At 44.1% G+C, this 25,131-nt stretch overlaps 1 protein-coding gene across 5 annotated transcripts in view; it reads left to right on the top strand.

Moving 5' to 3' along the window:
- TULP4 (TUB like protein 4) overlaps window positions 1-25,131 on the top strand; it is a 233,455-nt gene that overhangs the window by 168,691 nt on the left and 39,633 nt on the right. For all 5 annotated transcript variants that reach the window (XM_046004540.1, XM_046004537.1, XM_046004541.1 and 2 more), the window contains one exon: window positions 23,516-23,696. In XM_046004540.1, the coding sequence (XP_045860496.1) occupies window positions 23,516-23,696 (181 nt within the window). The remainder of the gene's footprint in view (window positions 1-23,515; window positions 23,697-25,131) is intronic.

Below are 25,131 nucleotides of genomic sequence, written 5' to 3'. Positions count from 1 at the left end.
CTTTTCTTTCTTTCTTCCTTCCTTCCTTTTTTTTTTTTTTGTTATTTGGAACTGGGATCCAGGTTATGTACAACAACTGTTTATTGTATCTTCTGTCTAGAAAAATTAACTCTTTTTGTTTATTTTTTGACGACATTATCTTTCTCACAAGTGTAATGTGGTAACTTCGTAGAACAGTACGCAGTCTAGGCTTGTACCATTGTTTATCCATAGTATCACTTAACTTCTACTAGCCTCTGTTTTCTATCATCTGGAAGTTAGGCTGAGATCAGGTTTGGACTAAACAGTTCGGGTGAGGATGGTTAATAGGTGATACCCTGTCATTCACACTGAGCCGCGTTAAAAGGCGTATAATGTCTTGTGATCCCACTATGAGGAGAGCCGAGTCTGATGGAACTTTCGTAAAAGCAAAACTACTTTTCAAAACTTATTAATTTCATCTGTACGTATAGTGAATTTTTTCAAGCGATGTGTTTTAAGTCAGGTTAAAACTTGTCTTCCATTAAATTGCAAGAAGGGAATGTGACTGTCTTAGTGTCCTCGGGCTGCCGTAGAGAATTCTACAGGCTGGAGGGCTTAGACATAAGGCATTTACCTCTCACAGGTCTGGAGGATGGAAGCCCAGGATCAGGCATTGGCAGGCTTGATTGCTCTTAAAGCCTCCTCCTTGGCTGGCAGGTGGCCCCCATCTTCCTGTGTCCTCACACGGCCTTTCCTCTGTGTGCTCATCCCCGGTATCTCTTCCTTTTCATATAAGGACACCAATTCTGTTGGTTTAGGGCCCTATCCTTTTGACCTCATCTAACCTTCATTACGTCTTTATAGGCTCTATCTCCAAGTACTGTCACATTAGGGCTTATGGCTACAGTGTATAAATTTTGAGGGGGATACAAACATTCGGTCCATAACAGCCTTGTAAAAAATATGAGTCTTCAAAAAGTATTTTGAAGAATAGAAAATTCGCAGAGCAGACACTTACATAAATTTAGCTTGATAAACTTGAGATGTATTTATAAATGGAACAGTCTTTGTAGGGCTTGGAAGAAAAAGCAAATGATATAAATAGAAAATGTCAGAGAAATAAATACAAATATGACTGGGGAAAAAATTTCCGTGGGTCCTAAGTTGATCAGGAGTAATGCAGCAATGAAGCTTTTGCCATTTCTAGGAAACACCCAGCGTCACAGCACAGTACGTAGGGGGAGAATGCAGAGTTCCCTCTACGGTCTCCAGGGCTCTGGGAGAACACCATGCCTCTGGCTGCAGGAAAGTGCTCTGAGACGCATGCATTTACACATGACCATCTAGCGTTCTCCGAGTCTTACGTGAGCTTCGCTCCCTCTGAGAGCCTTTGAACCAGAGAAGGTTGCTGAGAACGTGAGGTGCGTTTCCATCAGGAAGTCAAAGAGGCCAGCGCGTGAGTCGCGTGTATAGACACAGCCGTGACTCTCCTAGAACAGCCACCGGCTGGTGGACCTGTGTCCCAGCAAGATAGGACAGAAGGAAAAAGCCTCAGACTCACATCTGAGGAACTGAGGTCAGAAGAGGAAGAAGGAACGCACCTGTACCTGTGTGGGTTGAAAATCCCAGCTCCCCCCTTCTCGGGAGAGCACCTTGCAAGAAGCACGCTCCCAGGAACCCCCTTCCACCCTGGGCACAGGAGGTCTGCCAAGAACTGCTTCTCCGGCTGGTGGTTTGTCTCCTTCTCTTCCCGGTGCCTGTCATCTACCACGCTCCTGGAGTGCGGCACATGCGGAGTTTGGGTGCCTGAACCGCTTGGATTTATTTTATGGGGATCCAGAGGCGCCGAAGCTGTGTACACTTCAGGGAGGTAGCAACAGCCGTCGTCATGCACAGCGCAGCCCCAGGTCAGATGCCATGCGGTTCCTCCGGCGCTCGCTTCGGCAGCGCCTTCACTATACTTGGGACAATACAGAGATTAGTTTGGCCTGTGCGCAGGGGTGACACACAGACATCATGTGGTTCATCCCGGCCTTACCGCTTCCTCCCTGACTCGGGTCCTTTACAGGGATCTCAGTCCTCTCCCGTTGGCCTTTCTTTCCAGCTGCTCCTGCATTCTCTTCGGGCAGTCCTGCCTCTCTCCCGAGGCCCCCAGAGCTGCGGAGCTCTTTCCTTACGTGACACCTGTTCTCCAGGCAGCCCGGGGCTTCACGTCGTCCCCCCTCCACTGCTCACCCCCCCCAACACTCCAACTGCGTTCTCTGTGATCCCAGGCCGCGTATCCAGGCCTCCTGCTTTCTGGACACTGCTTTCCCAGCCGGCAGCGAAACCTCGATGGCCAAGTCCAGTCCATGTTCCGTCCTTGTCTTTCCTTTCCCAATACCGCCCTGCACAGCCCCGAAGCCCTCCCGGCCGCCAGCTTTGCTGACCCAGCCTGCGCGGCTCTCGTGCTCGCCCCTTGTTCGCACCTGGTCCGCTTACCTGGTGGACCAGTGGTGGGCGTTTCCCCTTTCTTCTCTCCTTGGGGTGATTTCTCCCACAGCCCCCACCTGAGCGTGCAGGCTCCCCAGGCTGCGAGCTTTGTGAGCCATCTGTCCCTCTCGTCCCTCCTGCTGAGCACTTGCTGCCCGGACCCTGCCCAGATCCAGCTCAGTCCCAGCTCCTCAGTGTCCCGCCCTGCCCTGGCCTCTGTTGCTGGTCAGTTGCACCCAGCGGGGGGTGCCGCTGGCCTTGCCCGCCTCCTGGTCTTCACCCTCCACTTAGTCACCAGCGCCTAGGGATTCCACTTCTTAAATCCTTGTGTGTCAGGAATTATTTATTGATGTTCAAAGGCTCAAGATGGTTAGGTTCAGACCAGCGTGAATGGAAGGGCGTCAGCTCTCACACTCCTCGCATCCTGTAACAGGGCTGCCGGACGTGGCCGCTTGCAGGTTCTCCCCGTCGCTCCTCCTCTTCAGCGTGGTTCCTTGGCTTGTTCCTTATCTTTGTCAGTAGCTGCTTTTGGCACCGTGAGCTGCCCCTTTCCTGCTTCCTGAGCAGTGAGGGAATGAGTGACTTTTCAAATCTTTGAAGTTATTTAAAGATCTCACTTTGCCTGCGGCCACGGCCTGGAAACTGTGTTCCTTGCAGAGTTCCGTGGAGCTGCCTTCCTAGCGCAGGCGATGGAGGAAGCTGCGGGGAGGAGGAGCTGGGAGCACCCCGACCAGATCCCCAGGCACCTCCACTTCTGTTTTAGGTGGGAAATTGGGAGTATGTCTTGCATTTTGTTTTTGAGGGAAAATCTATAACAGAAACATGAGTCTGGTCCTTCACTTTCTATTTATGTTTCCTGTTTATTAAGTTTTAAAACAGTAGTTCTTAAAAGTCCAATAGTACTACTACTAGGCTTATAATGAAAAATTTACAAAGCAAACAAAACACAGACACCTTTCATTCCCGGTGCTATCCCTCCCACTCCCTGATTCCCACTCCCCGTGGCAACCACTTTTAACTCTCTGCGTTCCTATGTTTTGAATGATGGGCTTGTTTGGTCAGATCTTGATTTTTTGGACTCCAGTATTCTCTACTAACTTCCTACCTAGAAAATGAGAAACTGGCTCTCTTGGAATGCCCCTTTCCATACCCACCCCTCAGCGTGCTCCGGTCTACATGGTTGGTCGTTCTATGCTCAAAGTGTGATTCACAGGTGACGGACAGACATACTAGACAGGGTTGCATTGCCTCTTCGTGCACTGTTGGCTTTGCCCACAGTTAGTAATGTTGCCTTACTTATTGCTTAATTGCCTATGTATCGATCACAGGTTAATTCCTCCCCCCCACACAGAAAAATATTGGAAATCTCCGAATGAGTTCACCACTTGGGAGGTGATTTTCTGGCACTGTCCTTCCTGGGGCCCTTGGCTCCCTGCCCCAGCAACACAGCTGAATCCCTGTGCCTTGGTTCCCTTCTCTCCCCTGGTGTGGAAGCCTCTATTTCTGCAATCACTTTTATTTTGTGGTCTGGTGGAACCCTCATCATAGTGGAACATTTCTTCCAGGTATTGGAAATTTCAAGATGATTGTTTGTTTAGCTGGGACACCACGACCCCTTTGCAACCTGTCCTTTCAGCTCTTTGGTATTTTCTTTTCTCTTTCTGAAAATCTTATTACTTAGATGTTGCCCTTCTAGATTGATGATCTGATTTTAATATCCTTTCTCACCCAGTTGCTTTGCTTTGCTTGCTTACCCTATTTTCTGGGCAATATTCTGAGCTATATCTTTGAAATTTTCTTTGACTTTAAAAATTAACGCTATTTTTAATTTTTAAGAGCTCTTTTTTGTTTTGATTGTGCTTTTTAAAAAAACATTATTCGTGGAGGATGAAACAACATGAAGATAGTAATTGGAGGTTTTGAAGTATCTTTCTGTATTTTTCATTGTCTTTTTCCTTCAGATTCTTTCTGGCTTTGTTTTTGGCTTATTTTCTTCATATTAGATGCTTTTATCAGCTGTCTTGTTGGCACTGGTCATCCGCTCATATGTAAGAGGTGGAGACCAAAAAATGACCTGGACACTGGGTGGTGGTGGCATTCTTAGCGGATGGGCTTCGCTGTAGGGCGACCACTGGACCTGTCCTTCACCTGGTGTCCCTCCCTGGTGACTGAGGTGGGCTCGTTTCCGGCACCGAGTTGCCAAGCTTTCCGCATAGGCCCCTGAGCTGTGTCTGGGTCTGGCCCTCACCCTGGGCTTCTGTTCAGCTCCTGCAGCAGGTCAGACAGATGCACACCTGTCTGCGTGCACGGGAGAGGATGGGTGGGGGTTTGCCCGTTCATTTTCAGGACTTCCACCCAATCCTCCTGTCTTCTCCCCACCCTCACGTCCACTTTAGAAAGGTCTTTGGCTTTCGTGACAGACATCGACTTACTCCCTGTCTTCCTCCTTGCTGTAGGTTTGGGCTTCAGTTTGCTCGGGTCTGTTTGGCCACTTACCATGCATCCATTGCTTTCCAGTTTCCAGGTGTTGGCTTCTCTGTCTGCTGACTTCCTCTCTCCAGGTCGCTGTTAGAGTTCCCTGCACATTACTGTTAACTAAGGGTTTGGGAAGGTGTCCAGGCCATCACTTTCTAGTGACTCTCCATCACTTTCTAGCCTCCTCTCTGGGCCCTGCTCTCCTATACATTAGCCACAGTGGACTGTCTTGGTTTCCTATATCCATATTTCTCTCCTACCTTTGCACGTGCTGTTCCTCCTGCCCTGTCCATTGTCTGGCCAGGGAAGTTCCACCTGTCCTTGAAGACTCAACCCAAACATCATGTCTGTACAGTCTGCTGCCCTCCCATCTCCTCACCCGGGCAGAGTTACAGTGAGTCTGGCTCGCTGGTGCTGGTATTCCAGGAGCGCCTCCTGGGTACCACGAGCACATTTTGTAACATTTTCCACCTTGTGTTGTAACTGTGGTTGCATGTTTTCTTCCTTCCCATATGTGAGGGCAAGCACCACGCCTCATTCCTCCCTGTAGCTGGGACTCCTTGGGGCAGTAGTGTAGGCATTCAGTGAGTGAGGGAAGAATGCTTTCCCTGGAAGTGCCAGCTTCCCTCCTCTCTGTGCCTGGAGACGATTAAGTCCATGGCCTCGCCTCAGGAATTGCCATATTCCCTCCCCATCCCCAAGTACTGCACGCACGCACGCACACACACACACGAGGGATTCCTGGTTTACTCCACATACCCTGTCCTGGGAGAACCCAACGTTAGTTTTTCATTCATTCTGTTTTATACAGAAAATACTATTTTATGCAGAAAAGTCTAAATTTGGGAGTTTTTCCACATCTGCCAGTATCAAAATGGAGATTTCATTAGTTGTGACTGGTTAGATTCAGGTAATTTTTGTTTTGTTTTGTTTTCGTTTTTCAGACTATATGGTTATCGCATCGCTCCTTTAGAAGGGGATCCTAATGTCTGAATTCTGCTTCCTACTCAAATCCAAAAGCAGTTTCTGGATGTGAATCAGTGCCAGTTTAACCCTAACCCATGGTATAGAAAATCCAGCTCAGTGAGAATTATTAGATATTAGGATACCCTGCCAAGAAAATACACGTGATCTCCTTGGATGAAAGCCTTTGCAAGATGACGTGTTCCTGTTTCTTGGCACGGTGCCCCTGCGGTGCTGCCCGAGGACAGCAGGATAGAACTGATGACATCTTCACAGACCACCTGCCCTGAGACTTGTTTTCGCCTGTTCTTCCTGCGTCGTATCTGTCCTCTCTTCCCTCTCCCCAACAGTTCTTTACTCTGTAGAAATGACCATTTTTATTTATCCTGAGCCAACAGACTTTTTTGCGTTACAGTTGTGAAATTCTCCTCTTTACCCAGTGTGCCTATGACACAAATTCATGATGCACATCCTGGATTTACCCAAGAAGGAAACTTTACACCTCACTTCCTTTAATGAGGACACAAGTCAGTATTTTTTAAAAAATCATAAAGGCAAATGCTTCTTGTTCATCGGTTTTGGAAGTACTGATAATTACCTCATAGAGTTTATCCAGATGATGAGAGATGCAAGCTGTGATGGAATTTAACAGCAGAGATGTTGTGTGATGATCCCGAGCGTGGGAAAGGTATCAAGAGCACAACCTCATACAGTAAAGGAAGGGGAACTAGGCTTTGGAGAAGACATTTTCTCCCCCACTATGTAGATGGTCCCATCTTAACGGTGGTTTGTCTTATGATACTTTGACATTATGCTGGTGCAGAGGCGGAATGCATTTAGTAGAAAGCATACTTCACATTTTGAATTTTGAATTTGAACCTCCTCCCCGGCTAGTATGGCACTCCCGTGGTGCTGGGCAGAGGCTACGGCTCCCCGTCCGCTGTGCAGTCACGGCGGTAAGCAGCCAGTATCCTTCTGGCCTCAGACAGCCAGTCTGGTTTTCCCTTTCAGTACAGCACTGAATAAATTTCAGGAGAGATTCAGCACTTCATTGTAAACTAAGCTTTGTGTTGGATGATTTTGCTCAGCTGTAGGGGCAGAACATCATGGGCTGAACTGTGACGGTCAGTAGCTTAAGTGTATTGTAGGCATTTCCAGCTTAGGGTATTTTCAACTTATGATGGGTTCATGGGCATCTAACCCCATCATAAGTCAAGGAAGATCAGTAAGGCACAATCTATAAGGGAAAACTATGATTTCAACAGATACGTACTATACCTGACCTTCAGTTACAATAAAGAACCAGTAGTTTCTCCTTTGGAATGTTCTGTTAGGAAAAAGATACTCCTCACATAATTGGAATATTTTAAGCATTTGCTGCAGGTGTTCTTAGTCCTAATGAAATACAGGTATACTCCTGTATACCTTATGTAGTAGATTCCAAGATGTAGGTGAACTGAATTTTTGGAATTATGATTATATTTTAATATCCACGTAAAGGAATCTTCCCTATTTAAAAGAATATTCAGGAGGTGCCTGGGTGGCTCAGTGGGTTAAGCATCTACCTTCGGCTCAGGTCATAATTCCAGGGTCCTGGGATGAGCGTGGCTTCTGGCGCCCTGCTCAGTGAGAAGCCTGCTTCTCCTTCTCCCTCTGCTACTCCCCCTGCTTGTGCTCTCTCTTTCGTGCTCTCTCTTTCTCAAATAAATAAGTAAAATCTTAAAAAAAAAAAGTTTAAAAGACTGTTCAGTAGAAATTGTCCTTGCTTAGAAGGCGGTTGTTTGGGGGGTGCCTGGGTGGCTCAGTGGGTTAAGCCTCTGTCTTCGGCTCAGGTCATGATCTCAGGGTCCTGGGATCGAGTCCCGCATCGGGCTCTCTGCTTGGCAGGGAACCTGCTTCCTCCTCTCTCTCTCTCCGCCTGCCTCTCTGCCTACTTGTGATCTCTCTCTGTCGAATGAATAAATAAATAAAAATCTTTAATTAACAAAAAAAAGAAGGCGGTTGTTTGGTGAGAAATGAGAATTCTTCACCTAGTATGTTTTTTTGCTCAATGTCCAGACTTAGTTTTCCAGAACTAAAGGTAATATTTGTTTATAAACACTAAAACTCTTTTTAAAAGAAGGAGGTCTTGGGGTACCTGGGTGGCACAACCAGCTAAGCATCTGACTCTTCATTTTGGTTCTGGTCATGAAGAGGTCGTGAGATTGAGCCCCATGTCAGGCCCCACACTTGGCAGGCGGTCTGCTGGAGATTCTGTCCCTTTGCCCCTCCCCGAGCTCAGGCTCATGCCACCGCTCGCTCGCTCGCTCGCTCTCAAATAAATCTTAAAGAAAAAAAAGAAGGACTTAAGTAATTAAATAGACCTAATACTTCCTGAGGCACTTTAACCCATGATTTCAAATGAAGCAGAAGTCTGGGTCAGTGCATCTTAAACAGGCCCAAGGTAAGAGTTTCCGTTTTTCTGGTTTAGCACCTACAGGTGTAAGTGGGGCGACATCTTCTCCTCCAGCCTCCGTTCGGCTGTGTTACTGCTCTGTCGTTTCTGTGTTCTTTGACCTAGGAAGAGGGAAGGTGTATTCTTTTTGCCCTGGGGCTCAAAGTGTAGGTCCCAAGGCTCTTCTCTGCAGCGAGAAGGAGGTTTTTCACAAAATGTAGTCCCTCCTGAGCTGACATGTGGCATCCACTGCGGTGACCAGTGACCCCGAGTCCCGCAGTGTTTGTGCGCCGCCTTCAAATCCTGCCGGTGCCGGGACGGGGACAGCAGTGAGAAAAGTCCCGGCAAGTACCTGTCACACTTCTGCAGCGTCTATGAAAGGAAAGCTGGGTTTATGTACATACCTCGCAAAAAATAGGACATTTATTTCCCGTTTGGAGTGGAGTCAAGTCAGGACTTGAGTGTTTAGTGGAGCAGGGTCAATTAAAGGGAGATTCCAGTGCGGGCTTTTTAATTTATTTAGTTCAAAGAATTCAAAAACTAAAAATTTTGCATCGTTTCTACACATCTTTTCGAGCTATTGCCGAAAAAGAGACTATCTTAGATACTAATATACATCTAAAGTTGAACACATTAATCAGTTACAAAAAGTAATTATTCATTTACTTTTTAAGTATAAGGTTATGATTGAAGTACCTGCCTAGAACTCAAGGAGATTTGCTAACTCCCGAAGTATTCTTTTTTTTTTTTTAAAGATTCTATTTATTTATTTGACAGACAGAGATCACAGGTAGGCAGAGAGGCAGGCAGAGAGAGAAAGGAAGAGAGGCAGGCTCCCTGCTGAGCAGAGAGCCCGATGCGGGGCTCGATCCCAGGGATCATGACCTGAGCCGAAAGCAGAGGCTTTAACCCACTGAGCCACCCAGGCGCCCCTCTCCCGAAGTATTCTAAGTGATAAATAATTCTGGAGAGTTTTTTAATTAGATAATTTTAAAACTTTGATTATTAAAAAATCAGTAGCACATCAGAAATAAATAAGGAACCCACATTGCCACATTTGCCTTTTTAGCCTTTTATTCTTTGTTTAAATTTGCTATATGTAAAGTAAATCCCCAGTAGCATGGCTTACTTCCTTCTAAACCTCTTCGGAACGTGGCATTTCCTTCCGTAACTGTAGGGCTGTGCTGACACCGCCTGTTTACTTCAAAGAAGGCTCTTGTCAGGTTGAAGCAAATAACTTGTCTGGTACTTGGATTCGCCGCTGGCTGTAGAGGAGGACATCTGCTGCATCCGAGGAGACGGGCGTTCGTTCTGAAGTTTTTCTTCGTCTTGCACTGTAACACGGGAAACAGCTTACAAAGGAAACTTTACAAAGTCATGTAAATCTTTGTTTCTCAGCTGAAAAAGTGATGTTGCCACCACAGTTTTTTTTAAGTAAAAAGTAAATGGCTGATTTTGACAAACGTGTAATGACTACCTCATATTTGAGGGCGACTCTTTGACAGAATAAAACCTAACAAAACCAAATTGAAAAGAATCACAATATACTATTTCCAAGGAGTTTTTTTATTCACTTGAGAAAATATTTACCTTTGCTGGCTCATTAAGTGCTGGTGTTTGGAGTGACTCCTCTGACTGACTGCCCCTGGTTTTCCACCTGGTCTTTTAAGGTAGTAAGTATAAGTAATTCTAAGTAATATATAGACATATAGTATTACTATACATATAGTAATATTATATTGCATTACTATATGTTATATATATTATATATATCTTACATATATTACTATATGTATTATATCATATACTACATATTATTATAGTATAGTGTAATTATAAGTAATATATAGTAATTATAAATTCAGTTTTAGCTTCAATGGAAAGACTTGAAAGCCATTGTGCTCAACACAACAAAAAAGAAATGTGCAGAGCTTTCTCACATAAGCTCTTTTACTCAAATTATTCATCCTTTTTAATATCCACCAGCTCACTAGAATGATCCCTCAGTGATCCACTCCAATGCTGAAGACCCACAGTCATGAGTGACTGTAAGTAGGTTAAAGGACCTGTGGAATAGAGCTCCTGTCTAGCAGTTCTGTGGGAACAACTTTGAAATTAGATTTAGTTGAAACCATTGGAAAGAGTGATTTTCTTCCTTGCTTCCCCATTAGATTTTCTCATGACTTTTCAGTAGTGTGTGTACTGCAAAAGGGAAGCCCATTGGGGCGCCTGGGTGGCTCAGTGGGTTAAGCCTCTGCCTTCGGCTCAGGTCATGATCCCAGGGTCCTGGGATCGAGCCCCGCATCGGGCTCTCTGCTCCGCAGGGAGCCTGCTTCCTCCTCTCTCTCTGCCTGCCTCTCTGCCCAGTTGTGATTTCTCTCTGTCAAATAAATAAAAAATATTTTTTAAAAAAAGGGGGGGGAGCCCATTTTATTTTAAGCCCTAAACAACATATATAGGAATGATTTTTGCCAAAATAGGCAGGGAGGATGTGAACAACAAAGAAAATAATAGAAACATACTTAGGAAGAGAAGTCAGGAGATAGCCTCCCACCCTTTGTGGCTCTCTTAATGCAACTCACTGTTGACACTGTTTAGTTTTTTTAGATGTTTCTTTTTTCTTATTCTGGAAGTTCTGTTGAGCTCTTCATAGGAGAAAATAGATTTCTTTAGCAAAAAACAGGTGCAGGTACTATGTTTATACTTTCTTTTTGTCAGTGCTGTTTTAGTTGACTGACAACGGTAATAAGCTGTTTAAAAATTAAATTGTTCTTTATTATCTCTAGACTTGGATCATTGATGAATCACTATGTAGAATACTCGGTATAGATAAATTATAAAATACATTAAATAAAATCTTTCTTGAAATGTACATTGAACAGTTTAGTTTAAGAATGAAAGATGGAGGGATGCCTGGGTGGCTCAGTCGGTAAAGTGTCTGACTTCAGCTCAGGTCATGATCCTGGGGTCCTGAGATCAAGTCCGGCATTGGGCTCTCTGCTTAGCAGGGAGCCTGTTTCTCCCTTTGCCTGCCACTCCCCCTGCTTGTTCACTCTCTGTCTGACAAATAAATAAAATCTTAAAAAAAAAAAAAAGTGAAAGATGGGAAGCAATTATTCATATAAGTGTATTATTAAGTGTGTCTTCTGAAAGAGTATGTTGGGCAGAAGCAACATCAGTAAGGGGTTTGAATAGCAGTCCTGGACCCTCCTTCCCCAAACAGACATAACAAATCAACAACACACAAACCAATTCCCTTTGTGAGAAATCCAGAAACTAGTTGAAAGGCTCCCATGCCCCCAAGGTGAGTGTGAAACCAGCCATGGCAAAGCTGGTAGGAAAATTCAACATACCATGTTGCCATAATCACTACCCCTGGCAAAGTGTAACATGATCAGGAGAAAACCTCCAGCCTCCAGCTTCTTCCCAGGAAGAAAAGGAAAGAACTGAATCATATGTTCTAACGTTGTGACTTTTTCTGGGTATGGCTGAAGCACTGGCTTCTGTCTCACCCACCTCATAGGGCTAGCAGAACGCCTGGGGGCCAATGAGAACTAAGATAGTGATTTGAATTAGTGAGGCAATACTCACAATAGTCCCTCCCCCTCGTCCAGTGCAGAGTGAGCAAGGGAGGAAAATAAAGACAAAAGGACTATAAGACTGGCATAATACAATTAACAAGATGGCAATAGTAAATTCTTTCCTATCAATAATTACTTTAAATGTAAATGGATTAAACTCCCCAGTAAAAAGACATGGAGTAGTTGAATGGATTAACAAAAAAACAAGGTCCAACCCTATGTTGCCTACAGGATGCTCTTTAGATTTAAGGTCAGAAGTATGCTAAAAGTAAAAGGATGGAAAAAGATAACTCCATGCAAATGTTAGGCAAAAGAGAGCAGGGATAACTGTATTTATACCAGACAAAATGGACTTTAAGTCAGAAACTGTCACAAGGGACAAAGAAAGACATTATATAATGGAAAAAAGGTCAGTTTGCCTGGAAGATAGAACAATTAAAATATGTATGCATGTCATATCAGAAGACCTAAATACATAAAACCCTAAATACGTAAAGCAAACATTGATAGAACTGAAAGGAGAAATGAACTGCAATATATGTAGTAATGGTAGGAGACTTCACTATTCCACTTGTAGTACCAGATAGTATATCCAGACAGAAAATCTGTAAAGAAGCAGTGGACTTTAACAACACTGTAAACCAAGTGGGCCTAACATCTACATAGAACATTTCACCCCATGGAAGCAGAATATACTTTCTTCTGAAGAACACAAGAAACACTCTCCAGAATAGTTCAGGGTTTGGGTCACAAAATGAGTCTTAACAAATTTAAGAAAACTGAAATTGCATCAAGTATCCTTTCCAGTCACAGCAGAATGAAACTAGAAATGAATAGAAGTTATCCTGGAAAATTCACAAGTAAGTGGAAATTTAAGAATACACCTTGATTAACCAAATGAGCCAATGAAGAAATCAAAAGGGAAATTAGAAAATACCTTGAAACTAATGAAAAAGAAAATACAACATGCCATGATGTAGCAAAAGTTGTACAAAGAGGGAAGTTTATAGAAATAAAGTGTTTATAGTAATAAATATTGACAAAGAAGAAAGATCTCAAACAATCTAACTTTATACCTCAAGGAACTAGAAAAAGGAGAACAAACTTAGCCCAAGTTAGCAGAAGGAAAGGGATACAAGATTTAGAGCAAAGATAAAATGAAGTGGAAAATAGAAAAACAATAGAAAAAATAAAACTAAGAGTTGATTTCTTTTTTTAAAGACCAACAAAATGACAAAATTAAGTAAAAAAAGAAAGATGACTCAAGTAAAATCAGAAATGATTTGGCTGGGTCAGTCAGTAGAACATACGACTCTTGATCTCTGGGTTTTAAGTTCGAGCCACACATTAGGTATAGCGATTCCTTAAAAATAAAATCTTAAAAAAATAAAAAAATGAAAGAGGAGATGTTGCAAATAATGTCACAGAAATTAAAAGGATCATTAGAGACTACTAAGAACAATTCCATGCCAACAAATTGGATAACCTAGAAGAGATGTATAAATTCCTTGAAACATACAACTTACCAAGACTGAATCATGAAGAAATAGAATATCTGAGCAGACTTCTAACTAGCAATAAGATTGAATCAGTAATCAGAAACCTCACAAGAAAGAAAATGCCAGGACCAGATGGCTTAATTGGTGAATTCTGCCAAACATTTAAAGAATTAACACCATTCTTTCTCTCTCTCTTCCAAAAACTTGAAGAGCTGGGAACACTTCCAAACTTATTTTAAGTGGCTAGCATTACCCTGATACCAAAGCTTGACAAAGACACCGTAAGAAAAGAAAATTACAGACCAATATCCCTGATGAATGTAGATGCAAAAATCCTCAACAGAATACTAGTAAACTGAATTAAAGAGCAAGTTAAAAGGATCATATGCACTAATCAAGTGGGATTTATTCCTGGTAGCCAAGGATGATCAACATATGAAAACCAACTAATGCGATATACCATATTAACAGAACATAGGATAAGAATCATATGATCCCCCTCAAAGATGCAGAAAAAAAACATTTGACAAAATTTAACACCTTGCAAAAGAAAAAATACTAAACAAACTAGGAATAGAAGGAAACTACTTCAACATAATAAAGGCATATATGAGGTCCCAGAGCTAATACCGGTTTTAGCTCTGGGATCAAGAACAAGACAAGGATGACCACACTCTCCATCTCTATTCAACATAGTACTAGGAATTTTAGAGCAGTTGGGCAAGAAGAAGAAATAAAAGACATTTGAATAGGAAAGGAAAAAGTAAAACTGTTTACAGATAATACAATCTTATAGATAGAAAACCTGAAGAGTACACATACACCCACACACAACCCATTAGAATAAACAAATTCAATATGGGCACCTGGGTGGCTCAAGCATATGCCTTCGGCTCAGGGTCCTGGGATCAAGCCCCACATCGGGCTCCCTGCTCAGCAGGAAGCCTGCTTCTCCCTCTCCCACTCTCCCCACTTGTTTTCCCTCTCTTGCTGCCTTTCTCTCTGTCAAAATAAATAAAATCTTAAAAAAAAAAATAAAGTAAACAAATGCAATAAAGTTGCAAGATCAAAATCAATACACAGAAATCAGTTGCATTTTTATATACTGGCAATGAACTGTCTGAAAGTAAAATGAGGAAAACAAACCCTATGTGCAATAGCATTAGAAGAATAAATGAATAAATTTAACCAAGGAGGTGAACGACTTGTATAGTGAAAACTAAACACTAATGAAAGAAATTAAAGAAGACACAAATAAATGGGAAACATACCATGTTCATAGACTGAAGACTTAATATTGTTAAAATGTCCATACTACATGCAGTGACCTACAGATTCAATGCATATCAAAATCCCAGTGGAATTTTTTACAGAGATAGAAAAAACAATCCTAAAATTCAAAAGAAACCAAAAAGAACCTGGAATAACCAAAACAGTTTTGAGAAGAACAAAGCTGGAGTAATCACACTTCCCAATTTCAAAATACAGTATGGACCTACATTAACAAAACAGTGTGTGGTATTGGCATAAATACAAGCACAGAGGCCAGTGGAACAGAATAAAGAACCCAGAGATGAACCGATGCATATATTGTCAACTGTGTTCCATCAAGGCTGCCAAGAATATACAATAAGGAAATGATAGTCTTGTCAACATATGGCTCTAGAATGACTATATTCATATGCAAAAGAATGAAATTGGATCCTTGTCTTACAGCATATACAAAACTCTACTCAGAATGGATAAAGATTTAAACGCAAGATCTGAAACTGTAAAACTCCTAGAAGAAAGCATTGGGAAACTTCATGTTACTGATGTTGGCAATAATTTTTTGGTTATGACACCAAAAACGTGGACAGCAAAAGCAAAATTATTCAAGGGGATTACATCAAACTGAAAAGTTTCTGCACAGCATAGAAAACAATTAGTGAATGAAAAGGCAACTTGTACAATAGGAAAAGATATTTGCAAACTGTGTATGTGATAAGCAGTTAATATCCAAAATATAGAAGGAGCTCCTTCAATTAAGTAGCAAAAATAAATTTTTAATAGCCAGATTAAGAATGGACAAAGGACTTGAATAGACATTTCTCCAAATAAGTAGATGAAAGATGCTTAACAATCCCTAATCATCAGGGAAATGCAAATCAAAACCACAATCAGATATCATTTCACACCTGTTAAGAGTGCTATTATAAAAAAAAAAAAAAAAAAGACTTTTAAAAGACAGCAAACAGGGGTGCCTGGGTGGCTCAGTCGTTAAGCATCTGCCTTCAGCTCAGGTCATGATCCTAGGGTTCTGGGATCGAGCCCTGTGTCGGGGTCCCTGCTCCACGGGAGGCCTGCTTCTCCCTCTCCCACTCCCCCTGCTTGTGTTCTCTCTGTCTTTCTCTGTGTCAAAGAAATAAATCTTAAAAAAAAAAAAAAAGACAACAAACAAATGTTGGCTAGGATGTAGAGAAATTGGAACCCTTTATACTGTTGGTGGGTTGTAAAATGTAGGTATGGAAGACAGTGTGAAGGTTCCTCAAAAAATGAAAAACTGAACTACCCATGTGATGCAGTAGTCCCGAAATTATTTTGGGATTTTTCCAAAAGGGTTGAAATCCGGGTCTTGAAGATGTATTTGCACAACCATGTTCACTGCAGCATTATTCAGAGTAGCCAAGATGGGGAAGCAGCCTAAATGCTCATCAGTGAACGAAAGGATAAAGAAAATGTGATTGACACCCACACACGCACATATGTGTGTACATACACATATATACACACAATGGAATATTATTCATCCTTAAAATGGAGGGCTGAATGATACTTGGGTAAACCTTATCCTAAGTGAATATTCCAGTCACTGAAGGGCAAATACCACATGACTTCACTTAAGTGAGGTATCTAAAATAGACCTATAGAACCAAGAGTAGAATGATGTTTGCCTACGGCTGGCGGGGGAGGGGAAAACAGGAAGTTGCTGTTCAGTGGGTATAAAATTTTAGTTACGCAAGGTGATCAAGTTCTAGAGATTTGCGGGGTAACATTGAGCCTGTACTTAACAATACTGTATTGTAAACTTAAAAAGTTAATCGTATACACCTCATGTCAAGTTTTCTTACCACTGTACTATATTGAGGGTCTAAATTTATTTTCAAGTCAGTTTCTTGTTCATGTACTGTTATAATTTCTTCATAAGCCCTTATTAATGCCATAGCATGTTGGTGGCTGTGGTTTGATGCAGAGCGCCTGTATGAATGCTAGTGTTTGTTCAGGCTGAACTTCAGAATTAAGCTTCCCTGTAGCACTCCTGAACCACAAATCCATTGCGGCTCCTGACAACCCTACCCTTGGCATTAGGGTAACCATACACCTTGTGTCATGTTGTGGAGAGGTGATGTGTGTGCCGCTAACAGGGACGTTCTCCTGCTTAACGTTCTCTCCTCTCCTTAACTAGGCCTCAACTTTGGCCTATGAAACTGGATTCTCATCACAAATTATTTCATCCGCACACACATGCACACACACACAAACACTAGCATAGTTTCTATCAACACAAACTATGTCGCCAAAGATGCAACTCCAGCCCCGTTAAAAAGAATCTCCTGTTTGTTCCAGATAGCACCTGACACTGGGGCCCCTATAGCCCAGACTCTGTGGGTGTGTGGGACCCTAACTTCAGGAAGCACCAGGTAGCAGTCCGGGTGGCCCAGTCACACTGACAAACCAACCCCTCCCTCCACTTCCCTGCTTCTGCTTCTGACTCTGCTCAGCAGCACCCCCTGCCGTCCCCTTTCTTCCTTTAAAATGCCGTCCCCTCTGTCTTGATAGAAGTTGAGTTCACGCGGGACTCTCTTCCTTATGGCAGTAGTTCCTGCTGGTTAAAATCTGTTCTTACCGCCTTAGTTTCTGGTTTTGTTTAACTTTGACACCAGTCACAGGTGCTGTTAGGTCAGCTCCTGTCACCCCGTCCCCCAGCGGCTACGGGTGAGCCAGAGACACTACTCTCCTCAGAGTCATTTCGGAAGTCACTTCATCTTAGCCCTTCTGTTGAAGAAGTTTATTAGTAGCCACAGGAAGAAATTACTGTTTTCATGTACTGAGAAATATATTTAGGTATTTTTTTTAAGCTTGGAGCATTTTAAAACAGGAAAGGATCTGAGAGCCCATTTAATAAAACTTTTTTAGCTGACAGAGGAAACCAGCATTCAGGGAGGTAAATGATGAACTCAAAGTTGCGTAAGTAGTTCGGGATGAAAATAAAACCAGACACCTGGCCAGCTGACTCCCAGTACTGAGTCCTTCGCAAATGAAAGCGTTTTCCCCCAGCAGAGTGAGACTGTCGAACCGCACGGGCTAAGCTGCCCGTGTCACGTAGCATCTCCTTCCGAATTGAAGGTGCATATTTACCCCCAAGGGCCGTGTGGTGGTGAGTCCTGCACTAGGCATTTTCACCTACTCTAAAGATCTGCTATAGAGTTGTATTCCTGGAACATTTTTTCTACCTCATTCAGTGCATACTTAAATATATATACATATATTTAAGATTTTATTTATTTGTTTAAGAGAGAGAGAGCACAAGAGGGGCGAGGGGCAGAGGGAGAAGCAGGCTCTCCGCTGAGCATGGAGCCCGATGCAGGGCTCAACCCAGGGACCCTGAAATCATAACCTGAGCTGAAGGCAGACGCCTAACCAACTGAGCCACCCAGGCGTCCCTTAGAAATATATTTTAATAGTTTATTCACCTAGTTGAAAGCTATAAATGTTCAAAAAGGTGTATAATGAAAATCCCCTTTCCTCTACTAGCCCCAGGCCACCCAGTTCAGTTCCCCAGAGGTAATGGCTTCTCCAGTTTCTATGTATCCTTCTGGAGATATCCTAGTTAAATGTGTGTTTTAATTAGTCTTACACTCAGACTGTTCCCCTCCACCACCAGAAACCATGTGTGGGCATCTCAGAAGAGTGAATAAACTTGAAAAGGGAGTCTGAAACATAATGGGGAAGAATGTTCTAGCAGCAGGAGTTATTTAACATTAAAGTTGGTCCCTGAGACCGAGTATTTCCTTCTCTGAAACTCTTCAAACACGATAGTGTGTCATCTTTATGAGGTAATTTATAAGTGGTTATTCTGCAGTGAAACAATGAAATAACCAAAATTACATGTTTAGTCCAAAGATACAAATTTTTTATTGTAGATATTTTTGGTGAGATTTCTTTCCCATGTTTATCAGAGTAAGTGTGTTTTATAAATGATTACTGGGGCACCTGTGTGGCTCAGTTGGTTTAGCATCCCACTCCTGATTCTGGCTTGGGTCATGAGCTCAGGGTTGTGGGATCGAGCCTGGTGTCCGGCCCTGTGTTGGGCATAGAATCTGCTTAAGATTCTCACTCTCCCTCTCTTTCTGCCCCTCTCCCCAAATCTCTCCCACTTCCCCCTTTTAAAAAAAAAAATGATTGCTATAGTCAACTGTGAAATTACATTTCATCCTTTTTATTTAAACCAGGAAATACTCTGTTAACCGGTTGACGAATTCTGTCATTTACAACAGTCTGATTTCAGTGACTCTGTGTTTCTTTAGTTTCAAAATATTCAAATCTAGCCTTAAAGCATTTGAAAACTAGTGCTCTGAAACTCCCAACAGAGAGGTCTTTCAAAAATAAAGTTCTACTTCCTTGGCATCTCTGAACAGAAGATCCTTCTAGAGAGCAAAGGGACATCATGGTATGTCCCTTCGTTCCTCTCTCCATCGTGGCATGTTTAGACATTTGCCAGCAGCGGGGCTGAGCTTCCTAGGGGGAGCATATAATCACTTTGATATCTACTCCCCTGACTGAAATGACAAAAGCAAAATACATAGACAAAAAGGTCAGCTCCTTCTGGAACTAGTCCCCACGGCTGCTAGTTAAACTCTACTACAAAAGAGGTGAACGTTTATGGAAGCATGTATTTTTATAGTTGAAATTTCCCAATATGGTCTGTATTCAAAAATGTAGATGAATATCGGTCTCCAAAAATAGAAGTACTGATGAGATATTATCGCTGGTTCCAAACGTAAATGTTCTGAATGATTTTACATTTTCTTCCTGTACCACCTTTGGCTCGTGGTTTGGCTCATTTTAAATTACTGGTGTTAATTCTGTTACATTTTTAAATAATTACATCTAAAAATCGTTTAGAATGGAGTACACTGATATTGAACGCTGCCTGCAATGAGGGACAGCCACTGAATGGGTGGCCTGAGGGCCCGCAGCTTTCCACCAGCCTGTTTGGTTCTCAGTGTACGCAGGACAGAGCGCGTGTTGTCCCAGCCCCCATGTGAAGCCTGCAATCCAATAGAGAAGACAGCAGGAAAAATAGGAGACAGAAATTTACTTCATCCATCATTGGAAGTATTTTGGCCAGCTTTATAGGAGGATTTGGACATTGGTTTATAGTTTAAAAAGAAAGAAGCTTTAGCTTCATTTGCAGGAAGACTTAGGGCAAAGGCTGAAGTTTGGGCACAAATACATTTACTAGTAGTCCCTAAGGATCTGCTTGTGACAGGCAGCATGTGACAACTTGGGGTGCAGGCCTGCCCTTGAGAAGCTCGCGGATTGATGGGAAAGACAGGCGTGTGAAAACAGAGCAAAGTTGAGAGTAGTTCAGGTTAAAGTGAAGAGGAGCTCAGGTTAAAGTGAGAATAATCCCCCCCCCCAAAAAATGTGAGAATAATTCTGTGTGGTGGGTCCCCAAAGCCTTCACGCATGAAGTCTGAGCTCCTTTCTGTACCAGACACCGCACTGGACATTGGAGATAAAACACAAGTCACAGTTTTGCTTTGTTGTAAGAGGACCTGGTTCTGTGTGTGGGCGGGGTGGGGGTGTTGCTGGGGAAAGGATAAAGTCCTGCGTTTCCTCTGGAACGTGTTGGTTCGGAAGGGCCTTTGGCACATCCAGGGGTAGGTGGCAGGTAAGAAATATCAGATGCGGGAGTCTGGAGCGTAGGGAAGAGGCCTGAGCGGGGAGTCAGCCCTGACTGGGCCTTCGAGACCATGGACACAACTTCGATCTAGAGAGGGAAGACAGCCGAGGGCCAAGCTTAGAAAAGACAGAGCTGGGAAGGCGGAGCCGGCACCAGCCCTTCGGGAGCTCCAGAATGCGGGGGCAGAAGCAGAGATTGATGACGTGCCTCTTTGTGTATCATTATTGTTAGACTTTGCTTTCTTGTTCTCTTAAAGTCCTTTGCTCGCATAGGCTTTGTCTCATTGGAAGTGATTAGGCATGAAAAGAACTTGAAACAGGAGATTTTTAAAATCTGATTTCATGTCGTATCAGTTATCTGTGACGTACTTGTTCCCAAACAGAGTAACTTCCTCCATCATTGCTTGACAACTAGACTCTGGTGCTGCTTTTTCCCTTCCTCCTAATCTTAATAATGCATTATCTTCCCAGGAGAGCTGTAGCTGGGATTGATTCATGGTGGAGAATTTGGGGGCTGGCTTTCATGTAATGTTGAACACTGATGCCTCACTAAATCACCCATCCTTTATTCAGAAATTAGCTGTCTGTTCTACTGTCTGGTATCTGTTCTCTAAAATGGAAAAATGTGAGCGTTACTCAACAGATAGTTCCATGCAGAAGCATTTCTTCCCCCCCTTCACAAATACTTATGCCACGTGTCATCTACTGGGACGGGCCCTGGGGAGGTAGTAGTGAGCAGAGCGCACATGGGCCATGTCCCACAAAGGTGACAGGCCAGCGTAGAAGTCAGACAGAAGTCAAATAATGGCACCGTGAAGTCGAGAACGGTGGGGATTGCACCGGTGGAAGCCTGTGGAGGAAAGTGGCCCTGGAGTGGGAGGGGGTGGAGGTGGTTTGCGACTGGTAACGTATCATCAGTCGGGAGTATTGTGAAGAGTGACTGTCAACCGTGGCCTGCTCGTGCGCTGTCTTTATTGGAAACGGCCATCGCAAATGACAAAGTAACCCCTTCACTCAGCACCAAGGTACGTGGCTGCTCTTCAAAACACACTTGAGCAATGAGGGAGAATGTGGAAAGGGGGACAGAAACAGCCTGCTTCCTGGGGACATCACCCGTGACATTGGCCTTAGAGCGAGACTGCCACATGTCTTTTCCTTCTGAAATGTATAAATTAGGGGCACCTCAGGGCCTCAATGAAGCATCGGCCTTTGGCTCAGGTCATGATCTCAGGGTCCTGGGATTGAGTCCCACATTGGACTCCCTATTCAGCTGGGAGTGCTTCTCCCTGCCCTGCCACCTCTCAAATAAATAATATCTTAAAAAAAAAAAAGAAATGTATAAATTGTACATTTCAGTTGAAGTTACAAGAAGTCCTGGCCCGTCTTTATCCCTGGTGAGAACCTCCTGGTGAGCTCATTCAGCACCGCCTCCCGCTTTAGCACGCCGGACCCCCAGCCCCGTCGCCCCGGCCCTCTGTGTCGGTGCCTCGGGAGGTCTCTGTGACATGCTGGCTGGTGCTTCCTTTCTCCACTGGCAGCCAAAGATTCATCGTCTTCTAAAAGGTTCCGTTGTGTTCCTAGTAGTTTGTGGTTTGTGTGTTTCTTCTTTAAGACGAGTGTAGTAACAGATTCCTCACTGCCTCTGCAGAAAACCGATTTAGCCTTTTTTTTTTTTTTAAGTTTTCAGTCATTGAAATGTAGACCTGTTTAAAGGAATATTTGATGGACAGTGTATTCTAAAACAGCTCGGTAAATTCTGTGAGCTTTTTACTACTTAGCTATAACTTTCCTTGCAGTTGATCTGTCTTAATCATCAGGATTTATGTCCTAAAAATGCCTTTTGATGGTCACTGACTTTACTTCATTTAACAAGAAGTACTGTTAAGTGGTCTTTGTGCCCAAAGCTGTTAGGAACCAGGGGGACAGCCGTGGACAGTCTTTGCCCCCAAAGAGCTTAATGACAAAATGTTAACAGCCAAAAGAGGCAAGGACCTAACAAGCCCTAAGTAATATTCCCTGTGTGTGTGCCCTGACTGCTCAGGCCGTTTCTGTGTCTATAGAATGGAGAAGATTTGCGTGCTTTGGCAGTCATTGCTGATGGATGCACAGATCTCAGGAAACACAAAGATGTAACGTTTTAAATGCCAGCAGGTACAGAAGCTACAGGGCCTACCACCCCAAGCAGAAGAGAATATGGTATATTCTCTACGAGATCCTGCTTGCCATGTTGCCGAGGTCCCCCTTGGCTCATCCCCTTAGTGTCATCCGTGCATGAACCAGCTAGAGGATACAACTCCTGTCGGGGGCTTCTAGAAGCTGTGAGGCGCTCCTCTGCTGCCCTGATGGGATGGGGGCTGGGGGTAACCCTTTCTTGGCCCTGCCTCTGCTCTAACTCTGGCCATGGCACGTTCCTGAGCATGTGCTCCAGGGCCAGGTGAAGTGAGGGGAATTCTGGACAGCAGCGCTCCGCACACCAAGGTGTCAGCCTAGCTGAGCTCCATATCGACAGTGCTGGAACTTAACAGTGCTGAAACTCCCAGGACTGTTTGGACAGTACACAAGGTAAAGCTCTTAGCGTAGTGCTTAGCACGAAGTAAACACCCAGTGACTGCGTTAATACTGTTAGTACATTATAACATTAATGACTAATTAATACATTAATACCGATATTATTCTTAGTTAAATAGAACATTAGACAAACGATTTCAGGAGTATCTTCTTTCCAAGTGTGGTTAGATAAGCTGCTTATATAACCAGATATATTTTCTCTTTTGTCAAACTGAAAGCTGAAGTGTTTGTTCTAAATTTGTGAAATCCTTTCCGAACCTTTGCTGCTTTTTTTTTTTTCAAGAAAAATAAGTATCATCTTTTTAACCCTTGTTCTCCAACCAGAAAACCCAAGCATGCAAACAAAACAACCCACAAGAAGTGAGGCAGTGATTTTGCTGGTATTGTTTGTGCAAGTCCACGCGGTAGGACAATGTGTTTCTTTTGCCATCAGTCACATGTCAGTGCTAGAGGACTAAAATTCTTGCAATAATAACCAGCTAAGTTTCTGGTGAACTGCTCTGTTTTCTCAGTCCTAAATACATTCTGTCCTTCTGAACAAGTTGGGGTGACGAGGTTTGCCAGGACCGCAGCCCATCTGCGTGTCGGTCAGGGGTGCCGGTCCTTGCTTGCAGGTGCTGTTTGGCACGGCTGACGGGCAGGTGATCGTCATGGACTGCCACGGCAGGATGCTGGCCCATGTCCTCCTGCACGAGTCCGACGGCATCCTCAGCATGTCCTGGAACTACCCCGCCTTCCTGGTGGAGGACAGCAGCGAGAGCGACACGGACTCGGACGACTATTCCCCGCCCCAAGGTAGTGGGCAGGGGCGGGGCCGGGGGAGCGCACACACAGCAGCTCACCTCTGGGAAGGGCTCTGGGGACGCGCCGCGCAGGTGGCGGAACGTCTGGGCCTTGACTCGGCGGTCTCCCCTCTGCCTTCCCTTTTCCCGGAGTCTCTGCGCAGGCTGAGGAGACTCCATGGGCTTAGGTTTCACTAGATGTGCCGTGACCCTGCCCCTGTCCCTAGGTGTTGTGCAGCCTGGCTGCTCAGCGGGAAGCCAGAGAGCTGGGATGAGAACCGCTTGCGGTTACTGCAGCTTCGGCTGTGGTGTCCCACGTCCCAGTGTCCTTAAAGCCCACAGCTTCGGCTGTGCAAGGAAGGATTAGTTCTGCTGGATGCAGACCAGGACACTGGGCCACTGTCCGTGCCCCGTCTTCTTTGTTTTGGGGGAAAACTTCCTTTTCTCAACTTGGAAGAACTTGTCTTCCCCCCATAAGGCTCACAGTGGGGTTAGACCGGACCCATTGGCATCCAGTTTTTTTATCTGGAGCGGCAGGGAAAGGTTTCAGGCTTTTGGGGTAATTTCAGAATCCGGCCTCCTTCGCCTTTGCAGTGTCCTTTATCCCTCAAAGGTGTAAGAGCCCCCCCCACCCCCACCCCACACACAACACACACATCCACACAAAAGCAAAAGAAGCCGATAGCGTCCAGGCTGGCCACAATCTATAGTAGCATTCACCACTGGCCTGCTCGTGGCTTTGGCTCTTCCCCAGGACTCGTCCCTCTTTTTTTTTAAGGGAAAATATATTATGAATTGTGGCAGACTAGACGTGGCCAGACTGCTCCAGGACTTCCGCCCTCAGCTTGGACAGCCGTGTCCACGCTGCTTGCTGAGCGCCCGCAATGGCCGGGACGGTTTGTCCCCTTTCCTGTGACCGCGGGCATATTCATCCTGGGAAGGGCTGGTCTCGAGACTCTGCTTTAATTTTGTCCCCCAACAGCACCTGCCTCCATTGGTACTTGGAGTGCTCTCATTTTGTCTCCTGTCCCAGCTGTGACCCAGTACGTGATACTTCCCAGAGACAGACACCTTCTCGTTCAGTCATTTGTGCAGGGAGAAGACGATGTTTGTACAGGAGAGAAACTATAGATGGGGGGTGCTGTTTCAGGATGGGTGGGGCTGGGGGGGCGGAAAAAGAGGACTTCCATTTGAGAAGTCATCATACCCTTTCCTGCTAGGACCATAACCCTGAGGGAAGTGTTGATTATTTCTCCAACCTCATAGTAATAAAGTCAGTGTCTCACAACATTGGATTCTTTTCAGCGTACTTTTAAAACAGAACTTTACTAGAGGGAAAGCAGGTTTACACAGTTCCATGTATTACGGGAAGAAACAAGATCCAGAGGCCAAGTTTGTGAAGCAGGTTCAGAATAAGTCTGAGAATAGAATTTAGTCCCTGGCTGCTA

The sequence above is a fragment of the Meles meles genome, chromosome 5, assembly GCF_922984935.1.
Source record: "Meles meles chromosome 5, mMelMel3.1 paternal haplotype, whole genome shotgun sequence".
In the NCBI taxonomy this organism is placed as follows: Eukaryota; Metazoa; Chordata; class Mammalia; order Carnivora; family Mustelidae; genus Meles; species Meles meles.
The sequence above is the reverse complement of the archived record's forward strand: the minus strand, read 5'-3'. Positions and strand labels throughout refer to the sequence as shown.